The 27,768-nt window shown below is 39.6% G+C and overlaps 1 protein-coding gene across 1 annotated transcript; it reads right to left on the minus strand.

Annotated features, from left to right (window-relative positions):
- Positions 1 to 11,296: 11,296 nt before the first annotated feature.
- On the minus strand, positions 11,297 to 27,353 carry LOC140190535 (secreted frizzled-related protein 4-like). Its single transcript, XM_072247228.1, has 6 exons — positions 26,930 to 27,353; positions 26,538 to 26,609; positions 25,695 to 25,760; positions 21,373 to 21,571; positions 13,181 to 13,244; positions 11,297 to 11,476 (listed from the first exon to the last, which is right to left on the minus strand). Exons 1-6 carry the CDS (start codon positions 27,351 to 27,353, stop codon positions 11,297 to 11,299), a joined length of 1,005 nt encoding a protein of 334 aa, XP_072103329.1.
- Between the last annotated feature and the right edge of the window lie 415 nt (positions 27,354 to 27,768).

Genomic DNA, 27,768 nt, shown 5'->3' on the forward strand with positions numbered 1-27,768 from the left:
GCCACAAAATGTTAAGTTATAGGTGGATCTTGGATGACAGAGATGACAAATCTCTTCTGCAAAATGCTCATGACTATTCAGGAAGTTACAGAGAGACTAGCAAGCCTACAAGCACAGCCACAAGAATGTCATTGAGCAGAAGAATAAAAGAACATAAGATCAGGGTAGAGCGTTTGTGCCTTTGAGCTAATAACCTACCTCAGTGCTATTTTGCTGCACTATCCCCAAATCCTTGGGCAACGTATAGCACTTGCTTAGCAACCTCACCCCCGATCAGGGTCATGTGAAGCCATGGGAGTGGGTGATGGATGGTCGTACAAACAGCTGGTGCATATCGCAAGTCCTGGTTATGCGATCATTTACACCAGGCAGACAATCTCTGAAGAATATTGATAATAGCTGGGATCACCTATCTTGAAAAGACAGTGCCCAGAAGACAATGGAGAAATCTATCACTCTTTGTCTTGGATTAACTCAACAATTATGTTTCTATAGTTCTTTGAGAGAGAGAATTCCAAAGATCACGACCATCTGAATGAAAAGGTTTTCCTCATCTGTTTCAAACTTATCCTAAACCTCATCAGCAGGTGGAGATAATCCTAGAAACATAGCGAACTACAGCACAATATAGGCCCTCCGGCCCATAAAGCTGTGCTGAACATGTCCTTACCTTAGAAATTACCTAGGGTTACCCATAGCCCTCTATTTTTCTGAGCTCCATATACCTTTACAGGAGTCTCTTAAAAGACCCTATCATATCCACCTCCACTACCGTCGCTGGCAGCCCATTTCACACACTCACCATTCTGTGCATAAAAAACTTGCCCCTGACATCTCCTCTGTACCTGCTTCCAAGCACCTTAAACTGTGTCCTCTCGTGCTAGCCATTCCAGCCCTGAGAAAAAGCCTCTGACTATCCACACGATCAATGCCTATCATCCTCTTATACACCTCTATCAGGTCACCTCTCATCCTCCATCACTCCAAGGAAAAAAGGCCGCATTCACTCAACCTAATCTCTTAAAGCATGCTCCCCAATCCAGGCAACATCCTTGTAAATCTGAGTGGCATATGGAACATATATTAGTCTGCACTTTTGTTTCTGTATCATACATTTCCCAACACTGTATTCCATCTGCCACTTTTTTGCCCATTCTTCCAATTTACCTATTGCCAAAATGGGGAGAAAATTCAAACATCAGAAGTACAAAGACTCATACAAGACTCCCAGAAAGTTAAATTACAGCTCGAATCTGTGCTAAAGACAAATGCAATCTTGGCATTTATTTCAAGGGGAATAGAATATAAAAGCAAGGAGATCATGCTGAGGCTTTATAAGACACCAGTCAGGCCACACCTGGAATACTGTCAACAGTTTTGGGCCCCATATCTCAGAAAGAATATGTTGTTATTCGAAAGAGTCAAGAGGAGGTTCACGAGGATGATTCCAGGAATGAAGGGGTTAACATATGAGGAGCATTTGGCAGCTTTGGACCTGTACTCACTGGAATTTAGAAGAATGCAGGGGGACTTCATTGAAACCTACTGAATGTTGAAAGGACTAGATAAGGTGAATGTGGAGAGGATGTTTGCTATGGTGGTGGTGGTGGTGGGGGGTATCCAGAAATAGAGGGCACAGCCTCAAGATTGAGCTGTAATCTTTTAGAACAGAGTTAAGATTTTTTTAGACAGCACTGAATCTGTGCACAGACTGCGGTGGAGGCCAAGGCTGTGGGTATATTTAAATGAAAGTTGATAGTTTCCTGATTGGTCTGGGCATGGAAGGGCATGGCGAGAAGGCAGGTGTATGGGGTTGACCGGGATCTGGGATCAGCCATGTTGGAATGGCAAAGTAGACTCGATGAACTGAATGGCCTAATTATGCTCCTATGTCTTATGGTCCTATGAAGGGATAAGTTTTCAAATAATCTCAGGACGTGCCATAAAATCCCTCTGGAAATAGTGTGCAGAAGAAGAGGTGTACCAACAAATCTGGAACATACTGAGGTAATCTCAGTGGAATCAAAGAGGACAGGAAAATTTTTAATTGGGGAAAGGCAAATTATGAGGCTATAAGGCTAGAACTTGCGGGTGTGAATTGGGATGATGTTTCTGCAGGGAAATGTACTATGGACATGTGGTTGATGTTTAGAGATCTCTTGCGGGATATAAGGGATAAATTTGTCCCGGTGAGGAAAATAAAGAATGGTAGGGTGAAGGAACCATAGGTGACAAGTGAGGTGGAAAATGTAGTCAGGAGGAAGAAGGCGGTATACATGAGGTTTAGGAAGCAAGGATCAGATGGGTCTATTGAGGAATATGGGGAAGCAAGAAAGGAGCTTAAGAAGGGGCTGAGAAGAGCAAGAAGGGGGCATGAGAAGGCCTTGGCAAGTTAGGTAAAGGAAAACCCCAAGGCATTCTTCAATTATGTGAAGAAAAAAAGGACGACAGGAGTGAAGGTAGGACCAATTAGAGATAAAGGTGGGAAGATGTGCCTGGAGGCTGTGGAAGTGAGCGAGGTCCTCAATGAATACTTCTCTTCGGTGTTCACCAATGAGAGGGAACTTGATGATGGTGAGGACAATATGAGTGAGGTTGATGTTCTGGAGCATGCTGATATTACGGGAGAGGAGGTGTTGGAGTTGGTAAAATACATTAGGACAGATAAGTCCCCGGGGCCTGACAGAATATTCCCCAGGCTGCTCCACGAGGCGAGAGAAGAGATTGCTGAGCCTCTGGCTAGGATCTTTATGTCCTCGTTGTCCACAGGAATGGTACCGGAGGATTGGAGGGAGGCGAATGTTGTTACCTTGTTCAAAAAAGGTAGTAGGGATAGTCCGGGTAATTATAGACCAGTGAGCCTTACGTCTGTGGTGGGAAAGCTGTTGGAAAAGATTCTTAGAGATAGGATCTATAGGCATTTAGAAAATCATGGTCTGATCAGGGGCAGTCAGCATGGCTTTGTGAAGGGCAGATCGTGTCTAACAAGCCTGATAGTGTTCTTTGAGGAGGTGACCAGGCATATAGATGAGGGTAGTGCAGTGGATGTGATCTATATGGATTTTAGTAAGGCATTTGACAAGGTTCCACACGGTAGGCTTATTCAGAAAGTTAGAAGGCATGGGATCCAGGGAAGTTTGGCCAGGTGGATTCAGAATTGGCTTGCCTGCAGAAGGCAGAGGGTGGTGGTGGAGGGAGTACATTCAGATTGGAGGATTGTGACTAGTGGTGTCCCACAAGGATCTGTTCTGAGACCTCTACTTTTCGTGATTTTTATTAATGACCTGGATGTGGCAGTAGAAGGGTGGGTTGGCAAGTTTGCAGACGACACAAAGGTTGGTGGTGTCGTAGATAGTGTAGAGGATTGTCAAAGATTGCAGAGAGACATTGATAGGATGCAGAAGTGGGCTGAGAAGTGGCAGATGGAGTTCAACCCGGAGAAGTGTGAGGTGGTACACTTTGGAAGGACAAACTCCAAGGCAGAGTACAAAGTAAATGGCAGGATACTTGGTAGTGTGGAGGAGCAGAGGGATCTCGGGGTACATGTCCACAGATCCCTGAAAGTTGCCTCACAGGTGGATAGGGTAGTTAAGAAAGCTTATGGGGTGTTAGCTTTCATAAGTCGTGGGATAGAGTTTAAGAGTCGTGATGTAATGGTGCAGCTCTATAAAACTCTGGTTAGGCCACACTTGGAGTATTGTGTCCAGTTCTGGTCACCTCACTATAGGAAGGATGTGGAAGCATTGGAAAGGGTACAGGGAAGATTTACCAGGATGCTGCCTGGTTTAGAAAGTATGCATTATGATCAGAGATTAAGGGAGCTAGGGCTTTACTCTTTGGAGAGAAGGAGGGTGAGAGGAGACATGATAGAGGTGTACAAGATAATAAGAGGAATAGATAGAGTGGATAGCCAGCGCCTCTTCCCCAGGGCACCACTGCTCAATACAAGGGGACATGGCTTTAAGGTAAGGGGTGGGAAGTTCAAGGGGGATATTAGAGGAAGGTTTTTTACTCAGAGAGTGGTTGGTGCGTGGAATGCACTGCCTGAGTCAGTAGTGGAGGCAGATACACTAGTGAAGTTTAAGAGACTACTAGACAGGTATATGGAGGAATCTAAGGTGGGGGCTTATATGGGGGGCAGGGTTTGAGGGTCGGCACAACATTGTGGGCCCAAGTGCCTGTACTGTGCTGTTCTATATCTATATCAGTGGTTAGATCAGGCTTGTATTCTAGAACCTACATCCCTGGAGTAACTAATGCATTCGTCAAACAACAAGCAATTTAGAATGTACATTTCTCCAGACCTCTAATTGAAATACATTCCATGCTTCATTTATTGATGAACTTTTTCCATAGATTTCTTTTTACTGTTACTTTGTCTTGAACAGAGATGGTTCTGTCCTCCAAATATTTCTGATTTTTCAAACTTAATTGCAGTTACTATTAATAAGGAAATTTACATAAACTTGGCCGATAAATATTTTGTACAATCCATGTTAGTGACTAAACACTAAAAAAAACACATACACACAAATGAAGAGCTTTCATTAATTTCTTAATTCTTTATTATGGAACACTTTTCTTGCATTTTTAAGGGAAAAAAGTTGTGCTTATTCTAAACACCATCAAAACCAGAACAGTGGGACCCTAGATTAATTGAAAACATACCATAGAGAAAAAAAGATTTTTAAAAAAGAACCATGCAAATCTGCTATCAATGTTTATTTCGTATTTTTATACAGAGGAATATTGAGTTCTAGGAATTTAAAAGTTGAAGGAATGCTACTCTTAGGTAGGGCACAAAACTCATTTTTTCAAGTGCAGGAAGGTCAGCCATCAATGAATGAACATCATTATGATTCATGGTTCCTTTGCTGATAGCAAAAAGAGAAACCTGTTCCAGCAATTCCACTGAGCAAATCATCACATGCCACAAAAACCACCACAACCAAAGTTGTTGCTTCCTTGGTGCTTTTAATTTTCACCTTATACTTTTGAATTCAAAAAAAGGTTAATTTTATTTTGCATCTTATTAACTATGTTTCAGGTACCAATATTATTACTTTATTCAATTTCCATAAATACTAAGCATAATTATGTGTTCATTAATGTGCTATCTTGCAAAAATAAAAAAATGGTGTAATCTTTTCAAACTTTAAAAATCCAATTTCAATTAAAACATACACTCAGTGACCACTTTATTAGGTACAGGGGGTACCTAATAGAATGGCCACTGAGTGTATGGTTGTGGTCTACTGCTATAACCCATCCACTTCAAGGTTCGGCATGTTGCACATTCAGAGATGCTGTTCCATACGCCACTGTTGTAACATGTGGTTATTTCAGTTACTGTTGTCTTTCCTGTCAACTTGAACCAATCTGGCCATCCTCCTCTGAACTCTCTCATTAACAAGGCATTTTCCCCACAGCATTACTGCTCACTAGATGATTTTTTTTGCAGCTTTCTCTGTAAACTCTAGAGACTGGTGCATGTGAAAACACCAGAAAATCAGCAGTTTCTGAGATACACAAACTACCCCATCTGGCACAAACGATCATTCCACGTCAAAGTTACAGATCATGTTTCTTCCTCTTTCTGATGTTTGATCTGAACAATAACTTAACTATATGCATGTTTTTATGCACTGAGTTGCTGCCAAATGATTAGCTGATTAGATATTTGCATTAATGAGCACATGTACAGGTGTACCTAATAAAGTAGCCACTGAGTGTAGTATCTAGATTAAAAACAAGTGTGATGAATGGGCTTCATTTTGAAAGGTTAACCGTTTCTCTTTTTACATATGCCACCTAACTTGCTTATTTTTTTCCGGAATTTTCTACTTTTATTTGTTGGAGTGGCCATTGTTTGAATGGGACAGTGTTAGACGGGTCTGGCTTTTGACAAGAACAGGCTTGGACAAACACAGACACAGGCTCTAATTAAGTTTCTGTTTCAATATTTTTATTAGTTTCTACATAGAAGAATACAGAGTACAAGAAAGTATATATAAAGGTCAAAAAAACAACTACCAATTACATTATATCTATTCATGATAACAATCTCATTACCCCATATTCATGTAGGTTAGTCAAAGTTATATTGAAATATACTAATTTATTACAAAAGAAGTCTAACCCCTACCAAGACCGAAGCTGTTTATTAAGGAGGAAAAAAGTTAAAGTACCTTCTCATATAATAAAAAATTAATAATAGCCATCATCTAAATTTAAACAACGAATTGAGGGTTTTGAAAGTTTTGAAAATAATTCAGAAAGGGTCCCCACAATGTTTGAAAGTTTTGACAACATTCAGAGATTGAGCAATGAATCTTCTCTAAATCTAAGCATGACATAACATCACATAACCATTGAGCATGAGTAGGAGGAGAAACATCTTTCCATTTAAACAAAAGCACTCTCTTATCTATAAGAGCGCTGAAGGCCAGAATATGTAAATCTGATGTCTTCAACTTGGTATCTTATCCTGCAACAATACCGAATAGGGCTGTCAGAGGATTAGGCTTAAAATTGACTTTGAAAAGTAAAGAAAAAGTTTGAAAAACTTCTTTCCAATATTTTTCATGACATGGACAAGTCCAAAACATATGAATTAATGAAGCTTCTCCATTATTGCATCTGTCACAGTAGGGAGATATATCCAAATAAAAATGAGATAGCTTATCTTTAGTCATATGGACTCTATGTACCACCTTAAATTGTATGAAGGAATGGCGAGCACATAGCAATGACATATTAACCAGTTTAAAATTTCATTCCAAGTTTCCTCAGATATTGATGTCCGTACGTCTTGTTCCCAGAAATTCTTAATTTTGTCTAAAGGAACATTCCTCATCTCCAGTAACATACCATAAATATTAGATATTGAACCATTATTAAAAGCTGTCAAATTAAAAGTTACGTCTAGTAAGTTCTTATCTGAGCTTACAGGAAATGTGCATAATTGAGATCTTAGAAAGTCTCTAATTCGTAGATATCTAAAAAAGTGAGTTTTGGGTAGGCTATACTTAGCTAACAATTGCACAAATGTAAAAAGATTTCCTCTAACAAACAGATCCCCAAAACATCTAATACCCAACCTATCCCATTCTTTAAAAACTAAATCAGTCATCGAGAGTTTAAAAAAATTTAGAATAAATGGGACTAGAAAGGGAAAATCTCAATAAACCAAAATGTTTTCTAAATTGTATCCAGATCCTCAGAGTACGTTTAACTGTAAATTATTAGTTAGTTTACTTACAAGTAAAGGAAGTGAGGATCCAAGAAGAGAAATAATAGAAAATTTATTAACAGGATTAGCTTCTAAAGAAACCCATACCGGACAGTCTACATGATTAATATAATATATCCAAAACATAAGATATCGTATATTAACTGCCCAGTAATAAAACCTAAAATTAGGTAAGGCTAAACCTCCAGACTTTTTAGGTTTTTGAAGATGAATTTTATTTAAACGAGGACATTTATTTTTCCATATATAGGAGGATAAAATAGATTCAAGAGAGTCAAAAAAGGATTTAGGAATAAAGACGGGTAAAGCCTGAAAAATATATTAATTAAGTTTCCAGTAAGCTTTTGTTTTGTTAGTCCATAGCAAGTGAACTGAGAATGGGTGCAGGGTTAGTGGTATATTCCTTACATGAGATGTGGAAACTTCAGGAGACCTCTAGACTCCCTAATAACTACATCTTCACAAAGTGCACCGAGCTGCAGACTGTGTTAAGGAGCTGCAGCTGCAGATTGATAACCTTCAGCTCATACAGGTGACTGAGGAGGTGATAGATAGAAGCTGCAAGGAAGTAGTCATCCCTAAGCTGCAGGAGGCATGTAACCTGAAAATTAACCTTTATGGAATCCTGCACAAGGATTCCCAAGTCCTTTTGCATCTTAGGATTTTGTATTTTCTCTCCATTTAGAAAATAGCCAACCCTTTCATTTCTTCTATCAAAGTGCATGACCATATACTTTCCTACACTGTATTCCATCTGCCATTTCCTTGCCCATTCTCCTAATGTAACCAAGTCCTTCTGTAGCCTCCCTACTTCCTCAAAACTACCTGTTCCTCAACGTATCTTCATATTGTCCACAAACCTTTCAACAAAGCCATCAATTCCATCATCCAAATCATTGACAAGTAACGTAAAAAGAATAACTCCCGACAGACCCCTGTGGAACACCACTAGTCACTGGCAGTCAGCCAGAAAAGGTTCCCTTTATTCTCATTCTTTGCCTCCTGTCAATCAGCCACTGTTTTATCCATGCTAGAATCTTTCCTGTAATACCATGGGCTCGTAGCTTATTAAGCTGGTTCGTGTGGGGCACCTTGTCAAAAGCCTTCTGAAAATCCAAGTACATAACATCAACTGATTCTCCTTTGTCTATCCTGCTTGTTAATTCTTTAAAGGATTCCAACAGATTTGTCAGGCAAGATTTTCCCTGGAGGAAACCTTGCTGACTATGGCTTATTTGATCATGTACCTCCAAGTACCCTGAGACCTCATCCTGAATAATTGACTCCAACATCTTCCCAACCACTGAGGTCAGACTAACTGGCCAATGGTTTCCTTTCTTATGCCTCTCTCTCTTCTTAAAGAGTGGAATGACATTTGCAATTTTCCAGTCTTCCGGAACCGTTCCAGAACCTAGTGATTCTTGAAAGATCACTACTAATGCCTCAACAATCTCTTCAGCCATCTCTTTCAGAACTCTAGGGTGTACACCATCTGGTCCAGGTGACTTATCTACCTTCATTCCTTTCAGTTTCCCAAGAATCTTCTCTCTAGTTATGGTAACTTCACACACTTCATGCCCCCTGACACCTGGATCTTCCACCATACTTCTAGTGTCTTTTGCAGTGAAGACTGATGCAAAATACTTGTTCAGGTTGTCCGTCACTTTGTTGTTCCCCCATTACTACCTCTCCAGCATTGTTTTCCAGCAGTCCAATATCCACACTTGCCTCTCTTTCACACTTTACGTATCTGCAGAAACTTTTGGTATCCTCTCTAATATTATTGGCTAGCTTACTTTCATACTTCATCTTTACCTTCTTAATGACTTTTCAGTTGTCTTCTGTTCATTTTTAAAAGTTTCCCAATCCTCTAACTTCCCACTAATTTTAGCTCTATTATATGCCTCCTCTTTGGTTTTATGTTGGCTCTGACTTCTCTTGTTAGCCACGGTTGTGTCATCTTTCATTTTAATGTTTCTTTCTCCTTGGCATGTATATATCATGTGCATTCCGAATTGCTTCCAGAAATTGCAGCCATTGCTGCTCTGCCATCATCCCTGACAGTGTTCTTTCCCAATCAATTCTGGCCAACTCCTCTCTCATGCCTCTCTAATTCCCTTTACTCCACTGTATTACTGATACATAAGACTTCACAAATTTCAGGGTGAATTCGATCATATATGATCACTTCCCCCTAATGGTTCTTTTACCTTAAGGTCTCTAATCAATTCTGGTTCATTGTGCAGGTATTAAAGTATACAGTATTTGGATTAACAGGGACTGATTAGGGATTGTCAACATTATTTTGTGTGTAGCAAGTCATGTCTAACTAATCTTACAGAGTTTTTGAGGATGTTACCAGGAAAGATGATCAAGGCAGGGCTGTTGATGTTGTCTACATGGATGTTGGCAAGGCCTTTGACAAGATCCCACACAGGAGGTTGGTCAAGAAGGTTTAGTCACTTGGCATTCAAGATGAGATAGTAAATTAGATTAGACATTGACTTCATGGGAGAAGCCAGATAATGGTACTAGATGTTGCCCCTCTGATCGGAGGCTGGTGACGAGTGAAACGCTACAGGGATCGGTGCTGGGTCTGTTGTTGTTTTTCGTCCATATCAATGATCTGGATGATAATGTGGTAACCTGGATCAACAAATTTGTGGATGACACCAAGATCGGCAGTGTAATGTACAGTAAGGAAGACTACCAATGCTTGCAGCAAGATCTGGACCAGCTGGAAAATAAGCAGAAAAATGGCTGATGGTATTTAATGCAGACAAGTGTGATGTGTTGCAGCTTGGGAGGACAACCAGGGTAAATCTCACACAGTGAGCAGTAGGACACTGAGGAGTGTGGTAGGACAGAGCGGGCTGAGAATACAGATTTATAATTCCTTGAAAGTGGCAACAGAGATAGATAGGGTTGTAAAGAAAGTTCTTGGCACAGTCTCCTTCATAAATCAATATAGTGAGTACAGGAGATGGGGTGAAATAGTGCAAAACATTGGTGAGGCCTAATTTGGAGTATTGTGCACAGTTTTGGTCACCTACCTACAGGAAAGATGTAAGTAAGACTGAAATTTACAAGCATGTTGCCAGGGCTTGAGGAGCCGAGTTATAGAGAAAATTTGCATAGATTAGGACTTTATTCCCTTTTATTTAGAAGATGGAGGGGAGATTTTACAAAATTATGAGAGATATAGATAGGGTAAATGTAAGCAGTCTTTTTCCCCCACTGAGGTTGGGTGAAACTACAACTAGGGGTCATGGATTAAGGGTGAAAGGTGACATATTTAAGGGGAACCTGGGGGAGAACTATTGCACTCAGAGGGTAGTGAGAGTGTGGAACGAGCTCCCAGCGGAATTGGTGGATGCGGGGCTGACTTCAACATTTAGGAGCGGTTTGGGTAGGTAAATGGATGGGAGGGGCATGCAGGGCTATGGTCTGGGTGCAGGTTGATGAAACTAGGGAGATTAATGGTTAGGCACAGACAATGCCGTAGTGCTCCATTTCAGATTTCCAGCATCTGCAGTTTCTAAAAATAATTTTCATTTACTGATAATCTACTGGTTCTCAACATTAAACTGACACATTGGAAGAATAATATCTTAAGTAAGTAATGCAATATATCTATGCTATGGAAGAAATAATTCTGATGTAGAGATAAACTTTCAAAGAGCACATTGTCAACAAGCAATACAGCAAACAGTAGTAGCAGGGCAGCCAGACGTAAGACCATAAGATGGCCAAAAATGCTTCAAAAACACGTTTCCTTGCTTTGGAACATGAGAAATTAGAAATACCAGGACATTCATAGGTGCCAACCACATTGTTGAGCAAACCAATGATTATGATTAGCAATGCCTGCTTTACTAAACTCCAGCTTTTTTATGATGTTGATGATGCTATGATATATACACATTTCAAAATGCAGTTTTGTAATAACTGCCAGGATTATTTAGATTGAAGTGATCTATAACTTACTGATGCTTCTGAAGCCAAAATATGATATTCAGAATGCAAGTGCACAAACTTTTCAGTTCATAGTTTCTTGGTTTTCTTCTTGCTTTTATTTTTGTTTGTTTTTCCAGGGATGCCAGGAACTTGGCTCGGATTCTTTGCGATCTTTGGACCACCGCTCTGTTTACTGTATCCTGCATTTTCGTTTCTTTCTTGAGTAACACGCAACTGCCTTTGTTGGTTTAATCTTTGTTCCCAGTGCTAAGGAACACAAAACAATATAACATAAACTTTAGAGAGACACCAACTGTTATTAAAGCATATGGCAACTATTTTTCCATTTTAATCCTTATTGACAGCTGTCAGGCAACATTTATGTGTCGCATCATGCTACTGAAATTTTAACAGCGCTATGATATAATAAAAACCACATTTTGATATTCTGGCTCTGACATTTTCAGTCAGGTAGACTATACTCAAGGTTCTTTCAGTCTCAAAGGAAGTTATTTGTCCCAACAAGTTCCATGCGAATCACAGAATAATACCATCATTTTCTTTGGTCTGCTTAATTCTCTGTACTGCTTGCTCTCGTGCTCATCAACTTGTCCTATCCACATTCTCTTATCACTGACATACACCAAGGAATATTTAATGAAATAAACTTCCAACCTGCATATCAAGTTCAAATTTAAGTTCTTTGGGATCTAGAGCAATCATGAAAGATACATGCACTTGCAGTCACAGGAGGAATGCACAAACTGTACAGACGGCTCGGAAATCAGAATCAAATGTGGAACTGTGGGGCAGCTGCACCATCCTCTGTGCTACTCATTTTAGAAAGCCTTGCAAAAATTTGGCAATAAATCATTATTAATATTTTGTGTTTCTTATTTAACACCCTTCCTGTGTTCATACTGATAGCATCCTCATGCTCTTCTGAACCTGCCTTGCTGTGTAATGAACTCCGATGCTGGGAAATGGCTGATTCTTTGTTGGTGAAGAATCGTGCAAAGTCAAGAATAGTTCTTTGGGAATAGAGCTGGGAATTTTGTAGTAAATGTAACTTCTACTGAATAAACTAGCTTAATACCTTTCATTATGAGAAACTTAGATTTTAAAGGTTGTATTAAAAGTAGAAAGGCAGAAAGACCTAGGAAGGAAATTTTGGAGTCCAGAACTAGACCACTTGAAGGCATTGCCACCAGTTGTGCAGTGATTAATTTCAAGGATGAGTAAGAACTGGAAGTGAGGGAACTAGATGTACTGAAAGGTTATAGTACTGCAGAGAAGGGGAGGAGCATGCCACAGAGAAATAGGAAAACTTTAAATGAGGTGCTGCTTATTTGGGGCTTCTTTGGCGAAGATGATAATCTGAACGAGGCCATGGGAAACAAGTTTTTAGTGGCCCCAACTTTATGAAAAGAAGAATGAGAAAGGCCAGCCAATTAAATGTTAAAATAGCCAAATATAAAGGCAACAGAAGAGTAAACGAGGATTTCAGCAAAAGATAAGCAAAGGCAGGACCAGATGGCACAGCCTCAGAATAGAAGGACATCCCTTTAGAGCAGAGATGGAGAGGAATATTTTTAACCAGAGGGTAGTGATTCTGTGGAAGTCATTGCCATAGATGACAGTGGAGGCCAAATCACTTGATGCACTTAAAGTGGAGGATGATAGGTTATTGATTAGTAAGGGCGTCAAAGGGAAGGAGGCAGGAGAATCAGGCTGATAGAGGAAAAAAATTTCAGTCATGATGAGATGGCGGAGCAGACTCAATGGACAGAATGTCCTAATTCTGGTCCTATGTCTTATGATATTATGCATAGAAGTGTTCTGTAACCTGTGTAGATTTTATACAATACTGTACAGCGCTTTAATACTGAGAGGGTGGCACACACCATTGTAACTGGTATTGAAAAGTAACTAATTTCTACCTCTGGATCTCTTTTGGTACAGATACCTTACCTTGAACCGTTTCACCCATTGATCTCTCCATTTTTCAACTAAACAGCCATTAAAGAGCATCAGTCTATGAGAAATCAGAAATAAGGTGTTAAGAACACCGCATAATATTCTGTGGAAAATAAGTATTTCAGAATTTCTCAAGAGATTTGACATTTTTGAATTCACAAAACAAATGAATATGTTATGTACAATAATCAATTTAGATGTCACCAAATGTTTAGACAGAAGTGACCTTTCACAAATTTGATCATTTTTCAATGCCTTGGGTGAGGGATGGAAATGAAGAGAAAAGCAACAATGAGATGCCCAGAGTGATTATAACATTTTTTGATAATGATTTCCTTTGTTCATTGGATTTACTTATTGTACCTCCTATCTTGGTTTCATTACAAATCTCAGTGCAACTTCCTTAGGAAGTAAGATGAAATCATCTGATATCAGTGAACAGGAATAGCTGCATAACTGTATCTTGTAGGATATCCTTACCATGCACTAGTGCAATATTGCCAACAATTGTTAGTCCTTTTGCTCCGTTTGGGTAGCCTGTAACCTAATGGCATGAACATTGATTTCTCTAACTTCTGGCAATTTTCCCCCTTCCCTCTTCTTCTGTTCCCCACTCTGGCTTCCCCTCACCTCTTCTCCCCACCAGCCTATCACCTCCCCATGGTGCCCCTCCTCCTTCCCTTTCCCCATGGTCCACTCTCCTTTCCTATCAGATTCCTCCTTCTTCAGCCCTTTACCATTTCCACCTCTCAGCTTCATCCCCCTCCCCCACCCACCTACATGGATTCACCTTTCACTTTCTTACTACTTTCCCTCCCCCTACCATTTTATTCTGGCTTTCTTCCCCCTTCCTTTCCTGTTCCACTGAAGAGTCTCAACCTCAAAAGTTGACTACTTTTCCTTTCCAAAGATTCTGCCTTAACTGTTGAGTTCCTCCAGCATTTTATATGTGTTACTCTGGGTTTCCAGCATCTGCAGAATCACTCGCAGTTACCTTTACTGCACCTTTGTTCCTTCTCTTGCAACCAGTTTTGATCCAATTTACTACCCTTCCCCAATTCAATTCTATATCCATAAATTGTCTTCAGTGGTTGCTTATGTGGAATCATTTTAAAAGCTCAATGAAAGTTGTTGTAGGCCACATCTGGCTTCTTCCCATTCCACCATGTTCCCATTCTTTCCAAGGTGAGCTTTCTGTTTCAAAATCCACGTTGGCTGATTCTAATGATTTTCTGCTACTTATAATTACATCTGTAGTCATTATTTTCCCCCTAGGAATATGAGCACACTGTTTTACAGAACTGGCTTGCCTTGTGTTATTCCCTTTCCCATTTACTCATTCCTCCTCAAATCTCCTAATTTTGTTATTTCTACTTATCTGCCTCCCCTCCATAACCTTTGCATAATCAAGGGTTGAGAATAAAACCCTGCTATATTTTCAATTGTTTATAATTATTTTGTGAATACTTAGATATATTATAACTCTGAAATATTATAATATCTAAGAATATTAAATGTTCAGGTAAAGTGAGAGATTTGGGGGTGCTTATGCATAAAGTACAGAAAACGCACAGAAGTGCAGCAGGAATTAGGAAGGCTAATAGAATATTGGTCTTATTTCAAGTGGATCAGAGTATAAAAGTAAGAAAATCCTGCAGCAATTGTGCCAAGCACTAGAGAGATCACATTGAGAATACTATGAACAAATCCTTGTCCCCTTAATGAATAAAGATTAAAGAGCTAGTTCTGAGGTGGTGTAATGGGATGATTGCAGGTTTGGGGTGGCTCTTATAAGAGGAAAGGTTAAACAGATTAGGGCTCTACTCAATGGAGTTCAGAAGTATGAAAGGTCAGCATATTGAAATATAAGAATTTTAAGGGGCAAGACAGAGATGGTCTCAGAATAAGGGGCCCCCATTTAATGCTTGTGGTTTTATGGTCTCCAAAGCTCTATATTCCAGAAGGCTTCTCAACTTTACCTTCAGTCGCAGGAGGAAGCATAGTGTGTAGGACAATTTGTTGCCAGTATATCCCTAAAATGTAGGCATTCATACTCTCCACTCATGCAGACAATACAGCTCTCATTTCACAATGCAGAGTATTCTTCAATAGGAAAGAAGTCTTCTTAATGTCTAGCCAGTAGAAGACCATCAGAGCATTTTTCTAACGGCATGGATGCAGTCAGCTACTTTCATTTTTGTTTAACCTGTCAGAGATTCCTCAGTTCTTTCAGAACTTACAAACAATCCATATTGTGAGGACCTCCACCGTGCCCCACTCACTCCCCAGGCACTGGTTGCATAACCGCACGAAGTGTTACACCTTCCCCCTCACCACCATCCATGGTCCTAAACACTCCTTCCGAGTGAGGCAGTCATTTATATGTGAATTCTGCAGTGTTATTTAATTAATCTGGTGCTCCCTCTGTGGCCTCCTCTACATTGGAAAGACCAGACACCAATTGGGGTCTGCTTTACTCTATCCACTGTACCAACCATGTTCTACTGTCAGCCAGACATCTTAATTCCACTTCCCAATTCCATATATATCACCTCAGATATCATTCCCATCCTGCCCCCCCTCTGCCTATCACCCTCTCACTTACCAACTCCTATCCCACTCCTTCATACTCCCTACTTTCCAGTCTTGATGAAGGGTCTCAACCCAAAACATCAACTGCCTATCTCCCTCCGTAGATGCTGCCTGACCTTCTGAGTTCCTGCAGTGTTTTGCAAGTTGCTCCCGATTCCAGCATCTCCACCTTATGGGGCTGGAATAGCTGGGGTTATTCCCTGTTCAGCTAGTTCAAAACTGAAAATACTGAAAATTACTTATAATTTATTTGTAACAATGCCATCTCCAGGAGCTTACTGCATAAACATCTATCAAAATGATATTTTAATGCTGAACCAACCTGCAGCACATCATATATTCATCAGGCAGATTCTTACATTGGCTTGGTCTACAAGCACTGCATAACTTAGCCAGCAGATGGCCTCAGACTTTGCCGGAGGCCTGAGCTGGGGTAGCGGCGGGTGGTGTACCAGCAATCAGACCCCAGGAGCACCAGTGTGTATAAAACACAGGAGCACCAGTCTGTATAAAACACAGGAGCACAAGGAGCAGCTGAAGCAAGAGAAAGAAATCAAGAACAAGCATCCACTTGGTCCAAGAAAGACCTCAGCATAAAAACACTCGCAATTAGATAGATAGGAGCAAAACAATATAACAACAAGGTTAGAAGGGAACTTACATCCTTTTGACTCAGTAGACATTTCGACAGTAGCCATAGATGATTATTGGTTCATTCATCCAAGACTTAAATAGTTTGATGATCTGATTTGAATGTAAAGCTACATCTCTAGCACCACAGTCTATGTTCTATATTAGTGTATTCAGTTACAGACCTGAATTTATTGTTTAGTCATCACTCTCAACCCAGGGCATAACCTTTGTGAGAGGAACAAAATATCTGAACTGTGCAACAACATGCTAAAGACAGAAATTTCCATTACCACCCTTGTATGTTTCTTCAAAGAACGATGGCTTCATGATGATACCCAGTTCTCAAACAGAAAGACCTGATGTTTGGTTATCTGTCAGTGTAATTGCTAACTTGAAAATAGCATTCTTTGTAACAACACTGCATTATGTTGCTGAGGAGGAATCCTATCTGTATGTTAGGTCAGCATTTTAATCCACACAGCCAACTGGAAGAGTCCACTATTATTACAAATGTAAAAATATTATGCGCGAGGAGAGCCCAATGATAGAGGGCTGCTGCTGGCAGTGCTCACCACACTCCGAAAGCTAATAGTCATTTATACTATGGTGCTTCTCTTGTTCCCACCTGAAGGTTAGATATCTTTTCAGCAAGCTCACAAAACAACTCATGCCTTTCATACCTGACAGAGGAAGCAGTGTTAACACAGAGGTTCTCAGATAATGGTTTTACACATCTGGTATTGCTTTGACTGCACAAATGATGGACTCAAAGTCCCTGCCAGGGCCAGCAAACAGCCAACTGTCTCACCTTCCAGTCTAGCCTTTCACTCTAATGGGAATTTTCTCTCCTTGAACTCCCCCATCTCACTTTTAAGAGCCACCCACCAGCCAGAGGTTCTAATGTTTTCATTAGTGAGAGAATCTTGACCGAGGAGACATGGATTCAAGGTAGAAGAGGTCAGTCATTTAAAAGAGTAGTGCACAGAAATCTCTTCCCGCAGAGGGTAGGTAAGCTCTAGAATTTTCTGTCCCAGGGAATTGTGGATGTTAGTTCATTAAAGTGGTGTTAGGAAAGAAAAATAAGATTAAAAGTTATGGGAACCTGGCACAGAAGAGGAGCTCAAGTCTGGACTAAATCTGCCATAATCATATTGAATGGTAGGACGGACTTGCGGAGCCAGATGGCCTAACCCCTGCTCCCATTTTCTTGTATATTTCCACCAAACAATCGTACTCACAGCTCCACGTCACTACAACACTCTTAATCAATAACCACTCTTGGCACAGGTATTGTGGGCCAAAAGGCCTGCACCTGCACCATATTCTTCTATGCTCTATAATCAATTATCTGTATCAATAAAGCTCATTTCTAATATGTCAATGTACTATTTCAGCATTTCATACTTAGTCTGATACAAGCTTCACAGTCTCATCTCATTGTTTGTACAACATTGAAAGCAGATTGTCCAAATAAACACACAATGACATAAATCCCTCTCTTTTACACGACAATGTGGACATACCTCGTAAACAGGTTCACAGAATATTCCATATACTGTATACAATAACGTGCCAAGAAACAGGAGTTTTAAAATGTATTTATTTTTCTCTCAGCATTTCTGTAAAAGTGAATTTTATTCCCCATATCAAGTTTTTGGATAGTGGTTTTGTGGCTTCCGTAAGAGCAAATTTCTGTAACCTAAATGGCTGTTGAACAGGGTCATCTGTATATTACAAACAGAGGTCCCAGCACTGATACATGTGTGAATACTACTGCTCAGAGACCTCCAGTCAGAATAACACCCCTCCACAAATACCATCCACCTTCTGTGGCCAGGATAATCTTGTATCCATTTTACAAACTCATTTTGGATCCATGAATCTTAACTTTCTGAATCAACCTATCATGAGGGACTTGTCAAATGCTTTACTAAATTCAATGTAAACAGCATCCACTGTAACACACTTACTACGTCACTATAACACAATACCATGATCAATTATATTCATCCTTTCCTCAAAAAGCTCAAATTCGTGAGACATGCCATCTCCCACTCAAAGTCATGCCAACAATCCCTGACATGTTTATGTTTTTCCAAATGCAAGCAAATCCTAAGTATCTTTTCCAATAATTTCACTACCACTGATGTATACTGGCCTACAATTTTCTGATTGGTCCCTGTTGCCTTAGGGGTTGATTGAAATAAGAAAATAATACACAAAAACAAAAATAACCTATTTATCTCAACACCAATTTCTTGCATCAAAAAGGTGACACAGCACAATGACTGAACTAAGGACAGAACAAAACATTTGAAGACACAAAGTTGGGAGGTGCAGTGAATGGATTTCAAGAAGATATTGGCAGATTGGTAGAAGGAGCTGTTAGGAGATTGAATTTAGTTCTCAGAAATCCAGAGTTTCTGCATTTTGAATCAGAATCAGATTTATTGTCATTGATTGACACAACCTGAATTTTTGCCAGGAAGGATGAAAAGAGACAATCAGAATCAGGTTTAATATCACTAGCATGTGACGTGAAATTTATTAATTTAGTAGCCACAGTTCAATGCAATACATAATATAGATGAAAAAAATAATAAATAAATCTTATTCGGTATACTTTATACAGAATACATATACTGAATAGATTAAAATCGTGCAAAAAAACAGAAATACTTTTTAAAAAAGTGAGGTAGTGTCCAAGGGTTCAATGTCCATCTAGGAATCGGATGGCAGAGGGGTAGAAGCTGTTCCTGAATCGCTGAGTTTGTGCCTTCACGCTTCTGCACCTCCTACCTGATGATAACAGTGAGACAAGGGCATGCCCTGGGTGCTGGGGGTCCTTAGTAATGGACGCTGCCTTTCTGAGACACCACTCCTTGACAATGTCAATAGAAACTAGAAGGCGCACTTCTGAAACGAGACCCGGTGATATATGTGCATAGTTTGAACATATAGTGGCAAGGTAGGTTGAGTAAATGGGCTTTATAAAAAGTAGCACAGGTTGTCATGAGGTACCTTTATAGAGTGCTGGTTTGGCCGCAATGGTTGTATTCTGTCCATAGTTTAAAAGATGATTGCAGGGAAAAGGGACTTCATGTGGATAGACTAAAGAAACTGAGGTGTTGTTCTTTTAGAATGACAATTGTAATGATACAAGAGACTGCAGATGCTGGAATCTGTGCAAAATAAACTGCCAGAGGAATTCAGGAGTTTAGGCAATAAAAGGAAATGATAACTACCTGATTACTTCCACAAGATGCTGCCCGATCCATTGATTTCCTCCAGCAGATTTTTTCATCCCAAAGTTTAAAGGGATCTGATAGAACTGTTTAAGATCATGAAGATTTTAGAATGAGCTAATAGAAAATCAGTTTTAATTGGTAGAAAGGTCAAGAACAAAGGACTTAGGGTGAAAATGGTCAGTAAAAGAACAGAGTGACATGAGAAATATCCATTTTCAGTAGTAGTGCTGGAGGAAAGTTCAATTATCATGTTCAAACAGGAACTGGAATGTGCATGAAAGGAAAGGACTTGTATAGCTTGAGGAGAGGGCAGAGGTATAAGGTGCTTGGGAGGAGGTACAGAGGAGATGTCAGGGGTGAGTTGTTTTTTTTTACTCAGAGAGTGGTGAGTGCGTGGAATGGGCTGCCGGCAAAGGTGGTGGAGACGGATACAATAGGTCTTTTAAGAGACTTTTGGATAGGTACATTGAGCTTAGAAAAATAGAGGGCTATGGGTAAGCCTAGTAATTTCTAAGGTAGGGACATGTTCGGCACAACTTTGTGGGCCGAAGGGCCTGTATTGTGCTGTAGGTTTCCTATGTTTCTATGAGAGGCTGGGTATTGGGACTAGATGTATTGCTCTTGCAGGGAGCAGTTATAAGCTCAATGTGCTGGTCTTCTTTCAATGCTGTAACCCTTCTGATCTTCTTACTCCTACTTTTTTCTCCCCTTGTTATTTAACTAACCCTCCCGACAAACGTGAATGAAAACTCAAAGTATGCAAAACGATTAGTGTTGATCCTAAAGATCGAAGTTAGAGATAACATTGTACAGCACAGAAATGGTCTTTGCCAACTCATCCATCCGGATAGTGAAGCCCATCTATACTGATTCCGTTTGTCTGCACTAGGCCTGTAACACCCCTTTCATATCTACGTAACTGACCAAACACCTGTTAAACTTTTTTTAAAATAGTATCTGTCTCTACCACTTCCTCTGGCAACTCATTATGCAGCACCATCATCCTCTATGGAATCTTTTCTATGGAACCGTTTTTTATGGAACAGTTTCTCAAATCTCATTTAAATTTTTGCCTTTTCATTTTAAACTCATGCCTTTAGTCTTAGGCTCCCCCACTCAATGAGAAAGACTGTAACCATCTGCTCTATCTACACCTGTCAACATTTTCAGAGAGCTATGAACTTGCATCCTATATGTTAACACTCCTGGTCCCTGCTATTTGCTGTATACATCCTGTTAATATTTCATGTCCCAAATGTATTATATCCATGTGTAAAATGAAAAGTTATGGAAGTTTGAAGCACTTTAAATATGAAGAATCTTAAGAGTAAACAAATCTGTTACTTAACAGTGCTACTCACAAACAGTATGGATCACTCTTACAGTCTCTAAATTTTATTCCATGAGATCATAGCCAATGCAGAATAAAATTTGGAAGTTCTATAATGATTGAGTACACAAGTAATATAAATAATACACAACAATCCAGTTCCATTATCCGTTCCTGAAGCATGCCATCCAACTTGGCTTTCCCATGTTGAATTGTAGTCTAAAACAGAGCAATTTTCAAATGTTAATATTCCCTCTTAGACTGAAAATCAATCTGTTTAAAACTATGTGACATCTGTTACAAAGGTGCTGATTGTCTGGTGAATCAGCAGACAATCTTCATTCCATGCATGTAGAGTTTCATCAAAGACCAGTACCACTTACCGTGAGCGGAGAACATAGCACATGATAAGCGAGTCCTGGTTGGGTGGCGGCTGAGGACACAAACATGACGAATTGGTGAGGAGGGTTACATAAGGTTGCAGGATAGGTGCTGGTGATTTGAAGGTCTCTGTCACCTCCACCACTGTAGTGATTTCATTACAGCCACTTCTGCTCACTTCTTTTCCTTTGGCCTGAATAACTGAAGTGAAAATAAAAAGACAAAGGAAAACTCAGGAATTATTTTCCAAATCATTGATATGTTGTGTTTAGAAAATCACGACTCAGAGTCTGTTCAGTAACATTTAAGCAATTTAAATTGCTTAATTGCAGGAGGCGATTTCATTCAACCTCAATTATAAACCTTATTCTAATCTAATGTTGACCTTAATCTTTATGAAATCCTTAATATAGCAACAATTATTCTGAAAATATTTTGATAATATAGCTATCAAATTAAAAGGCTCCAATAATTAGCTTTGATTTTTCATATATCACAATAATTATTTGATCCTTTCTTCCACAGTTTTAAATACTTGGCTATGATGGACTAAAAGACTGTTAAAATAATACCTTTTAGATTTGAAGTCCACCAAAACTAATACAAGTTATTTTTGTTCTCTCCTTTTGAAGAACCTGAAGAATACTTTCTGAAAAAAAAAATCCTCTAACAATTCAATACACCACCGGCACAAATTTTACATTGTGGAGAGGATGTTTCCATCAGCAGGAGAGTCTAGGATCAGAGGGCAGAGCCTCAGAATAAAAGAACAGCCTTTTAAAACTAAAAAAAAGGGAGGAATTTATTCAGCCTGGAAGATAGTGAATCTGTGGAACTCTTGCTGCAGACACCAAGTCATTGGGTGTATCTGAGGCAGAGATTGATAGGTTCCTGATTGGTAAGGGGGAGGAAGATAATGGAGAGAAACCAGCAGAACGGGGTGAGACAGACTCAATAGACTATATGGTCTAATTCTGCACCAATCTTATAACTAATTGGAAAATTCACATTTTAAAAGTGCAATTAAAATGTGTGAAAATGGATGTTCCAACAATGTATGGTTTTTGGTGTTCTGATTTGAATAAAATGTCAAAGCAGAGTAAATGCTGCTCTGCACAAACCTCATTTCTCATATTTATACTTATTTTACATTATTTATGGTCATCCATCAATCCCATTCTCCCACTTATTTTTCTGCACCATCTCTATATCATACATTCATTAAATGCACTCTTATTTGCCTACCACCCACCTACACTAAGAGTAATTGAAGGTAGCCAATTTGCCTATCAATCAGCATGCCTTTGGGATATGGGAGGAACTCAGAGCACCTGGGGAACCTATGCATTAATAGGCAGAAAATACAGACTCCACTAGATGTGAGGATCATACTTGGTCATTGGAACATTCAGGCAGAGAACCAGCTACTGTATCTGGAAGTACCGTGTGTATTTGAATACCAAATGTCAAAAAGTTGTTAAAATCTTGTAAACAGCATGCCCCCACATTCCATGTGCACATCCAAAACTGAGAAAATTATTGCATAGCAATTTTCAGATACATCTTTTCAACTGGTCATACTAATGCCTAATCCAGACTAGTTAATTTTCAGTACTTTGATGAGACCATTTTGTGTGTTTCTGTATGTCTGTGTATATACACAGTTAAGGTCTCCGCGTCTGGAGACACTACATCATAACTAACAAAACTGATTTCTGGAGACAGTGGTAGGTTAGCTTTGAAGAACAAATGAGCAAGTCTGCCTATATGTACAAGATTTTAGAAGAATGAGGAGTTTTTTCTGAGACATACAGTATTCTAAGTGGGATTAATGGGGAAGAGTGGAATGATGCAGATCATTGATACAAAAGATGAAAACTATGAAGAATTAGATTTGATAAACACAGAGACATGGATTATAAAGGAATTTAGTATCTTTAATAAGGATACGAAATCCCTTAATATACAATGTCTATGCATTTATCTTTAATAATGGATAAATCTGCACTCTTGGTTAAACATTTGGAGTAGAAGAGACTTCTATCATGATTTTCCCCACTCTATTTGGTAATAGGCATAATGCTAGCAAACTGGAAGATTGTTGCTATGGTACCATTGTTAAAAAAAAACATTAGAGCAAGTAAATACTGTCCTTGATTTTACTTGCCAAAAAAATTTAAGTATTGAATAACAGCTTAACACTGGTGGTGGACAACTTACTAGAAAAAAAATAATTCTGAGTAACAATAAAAATGAGAATTTATTAGACACAGGATAATCAGCATGGAAATGTAGAAGGACTAATGACAGAACTTCCTGAGGAAATAAAAATGAGGGTCAATTGCGTTTTATTCTGTCTAAATGGCTTTCAGTAAGCTATTTGATGAAGTACCACATGATGGATTCACTTGGAAAGAATACACTTTATGGGATCGAGGGAAAATGATTAAAGGATGGCTCAGTGTGAAAAAGAAAAGGGTAGTGGTCAACGGTTTTAATTAATGAAAGGCTGAATGTAGTGGGTTCCTTGCTTTTTGAGGTATGATTTGATCTTAAATGTAGGGACAACAACTAAGTAGTTTGTAAAATTGGCAGAATGGGTGGTGGAGGGTAATATAGTTCTGGACAGCACAAACACAGAAATGTTTAAGCTTAGAGAACACAGAAATGCAAAGTAGAAATCATTCTGGAAAATGTGATATGATGCAGTAGGGGAGAGCAAGCAGGTCTAGGGAATCCACAAGGAATGATATAATCTTAAAAAGTAAAAAAATAGTGGGATGCTAGATTGAATTTCCATGGGATCCCAAGGTGACAGGACAGGTTGATAAGGTGCTTAAGAAGGCATATAGAATATTTATTGCCAAGGAGCACAACACAAACTCAGCAAAATCACACCAGAATTGGACAAGACTCTACCACACACAGTACAGGCCTTTGTAAAGTGGGTGCAGAGAATTAAACTGATATTACCTGGGCTGATTAACTTCAGTTACAATGAAAAGTCACCTAGGTGAAGAAGTATTAAGTGAGGTGTAAAATTATGAGAGAATGAGATACAGTAACATTAAGCTGGAACGTCCATTGCCTCTCGGAGAGAAGTCAATAATGAGGGGACATAGATTGAGAAAAATACTGGGGGGGGGAGGGGAGTTAAAGAAAAGAGTTTACCTAAATACAAGAGATTCTGCAGATGCTGGAGATCTCAAACAACACATGTAAAATGCTGGAGGAACTCAACATTTCAGGCAGCCTCTATGGAATAGAATAAACAGTCGATGTTTTGGGCTGAGACCCTTCATCAGGACTGGAAAGGAAGGGGGAAGAAGCCAGAATAACAAGGTGGGACAGGGGAGGGAAGGAGTACAAGCTGGCAAATGATAGGTGAGACCAAATACGGTGGAAGGTGGGTGTGTGGGTGAGGCGAGGGAGGGGGAATGAAGGAAAAAAAACTGGGAGGTGATGGGTGGAAGAGGTAAAGGGCTGAAGAAGCAGGAATTTGACAGGAGAGAACAGTGAACCATCAGAGAAATGGAAGGAGAGGCACCAGGAGGAGAAGGAATGTGAGGGTAACCAGAATTGGGAATAGAAAAAGGAGAGGAGGGGGGAGGGGGAGTTCAAAGGAGATGAGCAGGGCAAGTTTTAAAAAAAAACAGACAGTGGTGGGTTCTTGGAATGCACTGCTTGGGTAGCAGTGCGGGCATTTAAGAGACTGTTAAAGGCACATGAACGTGCTGGGAATGAAGGGATGTGAGTACTGTACTCAGTAGGCAGAAGGGATTAGTTACACATTTAATTAGTTTGGTATAACACTGTGGGCTGAAGGTCTAGGTCCTCCACTGTACTCTGTATATTCTATGTTCTATATTTAAACCTGGGATATGGGCTGGGGTTTTACCAAAGGAGTTGGGGAGAATCTATAGTAAAGCTCTTCAGTCTTTTGGGGTGAATTTCACTGGACTAAGGAAATAGATGCTTACTGTTGAAGTTACAAAATACAAGTTATATTCAGTTCAAATCTAATGAGTCAATACTTTAAAGTGCCACAAAAGAGCTTGGCAGACATATGGGCTTGTGTGTGCTAATTGGGTTAAGTGCTTGAGAGTTTATGAAGGTGTTCTCAGTTTCTAGCTTCTGAAATTATAAAATGTAATGGTGCATCTCTGCAATCAAACAAGAACCAGGACTGCTGCCAATTTAAAATACAGTCACAGATTTTAAGATCTAGAAGCTGTGTTTGTTTAAAAGAAACTTCATCGGTAGGAATTCTGCTGTGGTGGGTTTTACAACAAAATACTACCTGATATAAGTAGCCATCACTTACCATAGTTATAATTCTTGCCCAAATATGTTTTTAGTGTTGGTTTAACTTTTCTACATTTACACCGATCTGTAGAAAGATAGTAACTTATTATAATGAAAGGGAAGAATATAATGCTGAAGATATATAAATATATAAATAATAAGGTACTAGCATTAAATAACTGCTCTGTCAGAACCAATAATGGAAAAGGAATAGCAAATATTGTATCTGTGTAGTTTAAACAGGACAGGGGAAATAAATGATTGTTGTATTTTATAGAGGGATAGTGAAGCAGAGGGGCACGTGGAAATATCTAACAAATCACCTGTAAACCAAAATGTTCTAAATCCGCGAAATGTTTTTATATATATACTGCAGTATGTATGATTGATTTTGTTTTAGAATTCCCAAAACAAAAGGAGTTAAGAGTGAAATAATAGATGGATTCGCTCTTCTCACATCTGAATAGTCACAATGTTTGTAGTTCACTAGTACACACAAAGAGCTCCACGTGTGGGCTATATGGGCGACAGTAGTCGAAGGGGCGAAGGACAGTATCCACTGCTTTGCATGCCTGAACCCTGTTCACTAATGGTACTCGATTCTGCTACAAGTCATGTCTGCCTCTTTCTTTCCGGATATCATCAGCCTCCATGATCGATCAACGGCCTATTTCTTACAATTGAAACAGTTCGCCACGAATTCCCCCGAAGGATCAAAGAGGCGAAATGCCCTTAATTTAAAGAAAACTTAAGTTTGTTTTTCCCTCACTCTCTCTGGAATAAAGACCACGAGAAGCGGTACCACTATATGGGACCCTCTATCAAGTTACACAAGCAGGCCGGATAATTTCCTGGCACTCACTTGAATTCCAACTCTTACACTCAGAAGCTTTCGGGACAACCACATCCCCGGTGAATTCCATCCACTTTGCATCTGGGGGCGGAAATAAGAGCGCAAGGTTGAATTTATTACATGCATTACCGTCTCCACATTTAGTTAAATACAAGGTACAGTAAACCCTTGACATACCAGCGATATTTGTAATTGACAAATACTAGTAAAAAGTTATCACGATTTTTTTCTGATGGAATTTGTAATATTTTCGTTTTACTTAGGTTTTATTTGAAATAATATGTTCACGGTTTAAATGGGAAGAGAACCAGATTTTAATATGTTGTTGATGGGGTGTAGATATTCTGTTTTAAGTACTTATAAAGCTCTTCACTAAAAACCTGGAATGTTTGATATCTCACCCTCGGATAAATCGGTGACAATTGCCTCGGGAGCGAAGCAGACCCCTCGGTCGTACACGGGTAAGTCGCTGCATGCCAGACTCTCGGGCCAGCTGTGGTTGTACCTTTTCAAAATAGGCTCGCAACCATTTCTTGCACTCTGGCAAACGGATTTACATGGTTTGATGGGATCGTGCAGGAACTCAAAAGTGCAGATGGGCGCGTACATCGCACAGAGGAAGAAGCGCAGCACCGGACTGCAGCTGGTGTCCACTAAATCCTCGTACTGCTCTATAGCCAGAATAGCATTCTCCTGGGTGCTGTGGTGTAGATGGTTGGGCATTCGCGTGATATTCCAGGGCATTGCTTTGCACATCGGGATCTTAATCGGCTCGAAGACTCGTGCGCCAAGCCAAAGGCAGATTGCAGCAATCACTGGTAACATCTTGCAAAGCGCCGATCAACTGACCAGCTCTAACACGGTATATATACCGTCTTGTGTTAAAGCTAAAAAACACATCGGTTCAGGTAGGTGGGGATGATAATTCTATTGCTTGCATTTAAGTGGAGCAACCAATTGAAGGCTGGCGGTGAACTTGACAATGAGTGAAAGTAGGTCCTGCCGTCAACCTGGGACCCTCGGGAGCTATCAGGTTAAATGAAAACACGCCCGTGGAATTTATGCTAATGAATCCGGCGTCCAGTGAGCTACAGAATGGCGTGTTCATGCTAACATGTCTTTTTAACATAATCTCTATCTGCTTTTAATGCTCTTAAATTTTATTGTCCTATGATACAGATGTAAATATTATACCGCCAAAAACATTAAATGTAGCCCACTATGTCTGATGCAGCAATCC

Source organism: Mobula birostris, chromosome 1 (assembly GCF_030028105.1).
Source record: "Mobula birostris isolate sMobBir1 chromosome 1, sMobBir1.hap1, whole genome shotgun sequence".
In the NCBI taxonomy this organism is placed as follows: domain Eukaryota; kingdom Metazoa; phylum Chordata; class Chondrichthyes; order Myliobatiformes; family Myliobatidae; genus Mobula; species Mobula birostris.

Bases quoted from the DNA above. Each gene is read 5' to 3' on its own strand.
- LOC140190535 (XM_072247228.1), bottom strand. From the start codon at position 27,353: ATGTTACCAGTGATTGCTGCAATCTGCCTTTGGCTTGGCGCACGAGTC. The intron at 26,610-26,929 runs GTGAGATATCAA...TTCCGCCCCCAG, and splicing joins TGTCACCGATTTATCCGAGG to ATGCAAAGTGGATGGAATTC. The intron at 25,761-26,537 runs GTGAGTGCCAGG...ATCTTTCTACAG, and splicing joins GTGTAAGAGTTGGAATTCAA to ATCGGTGTAAATGTAGAAAA.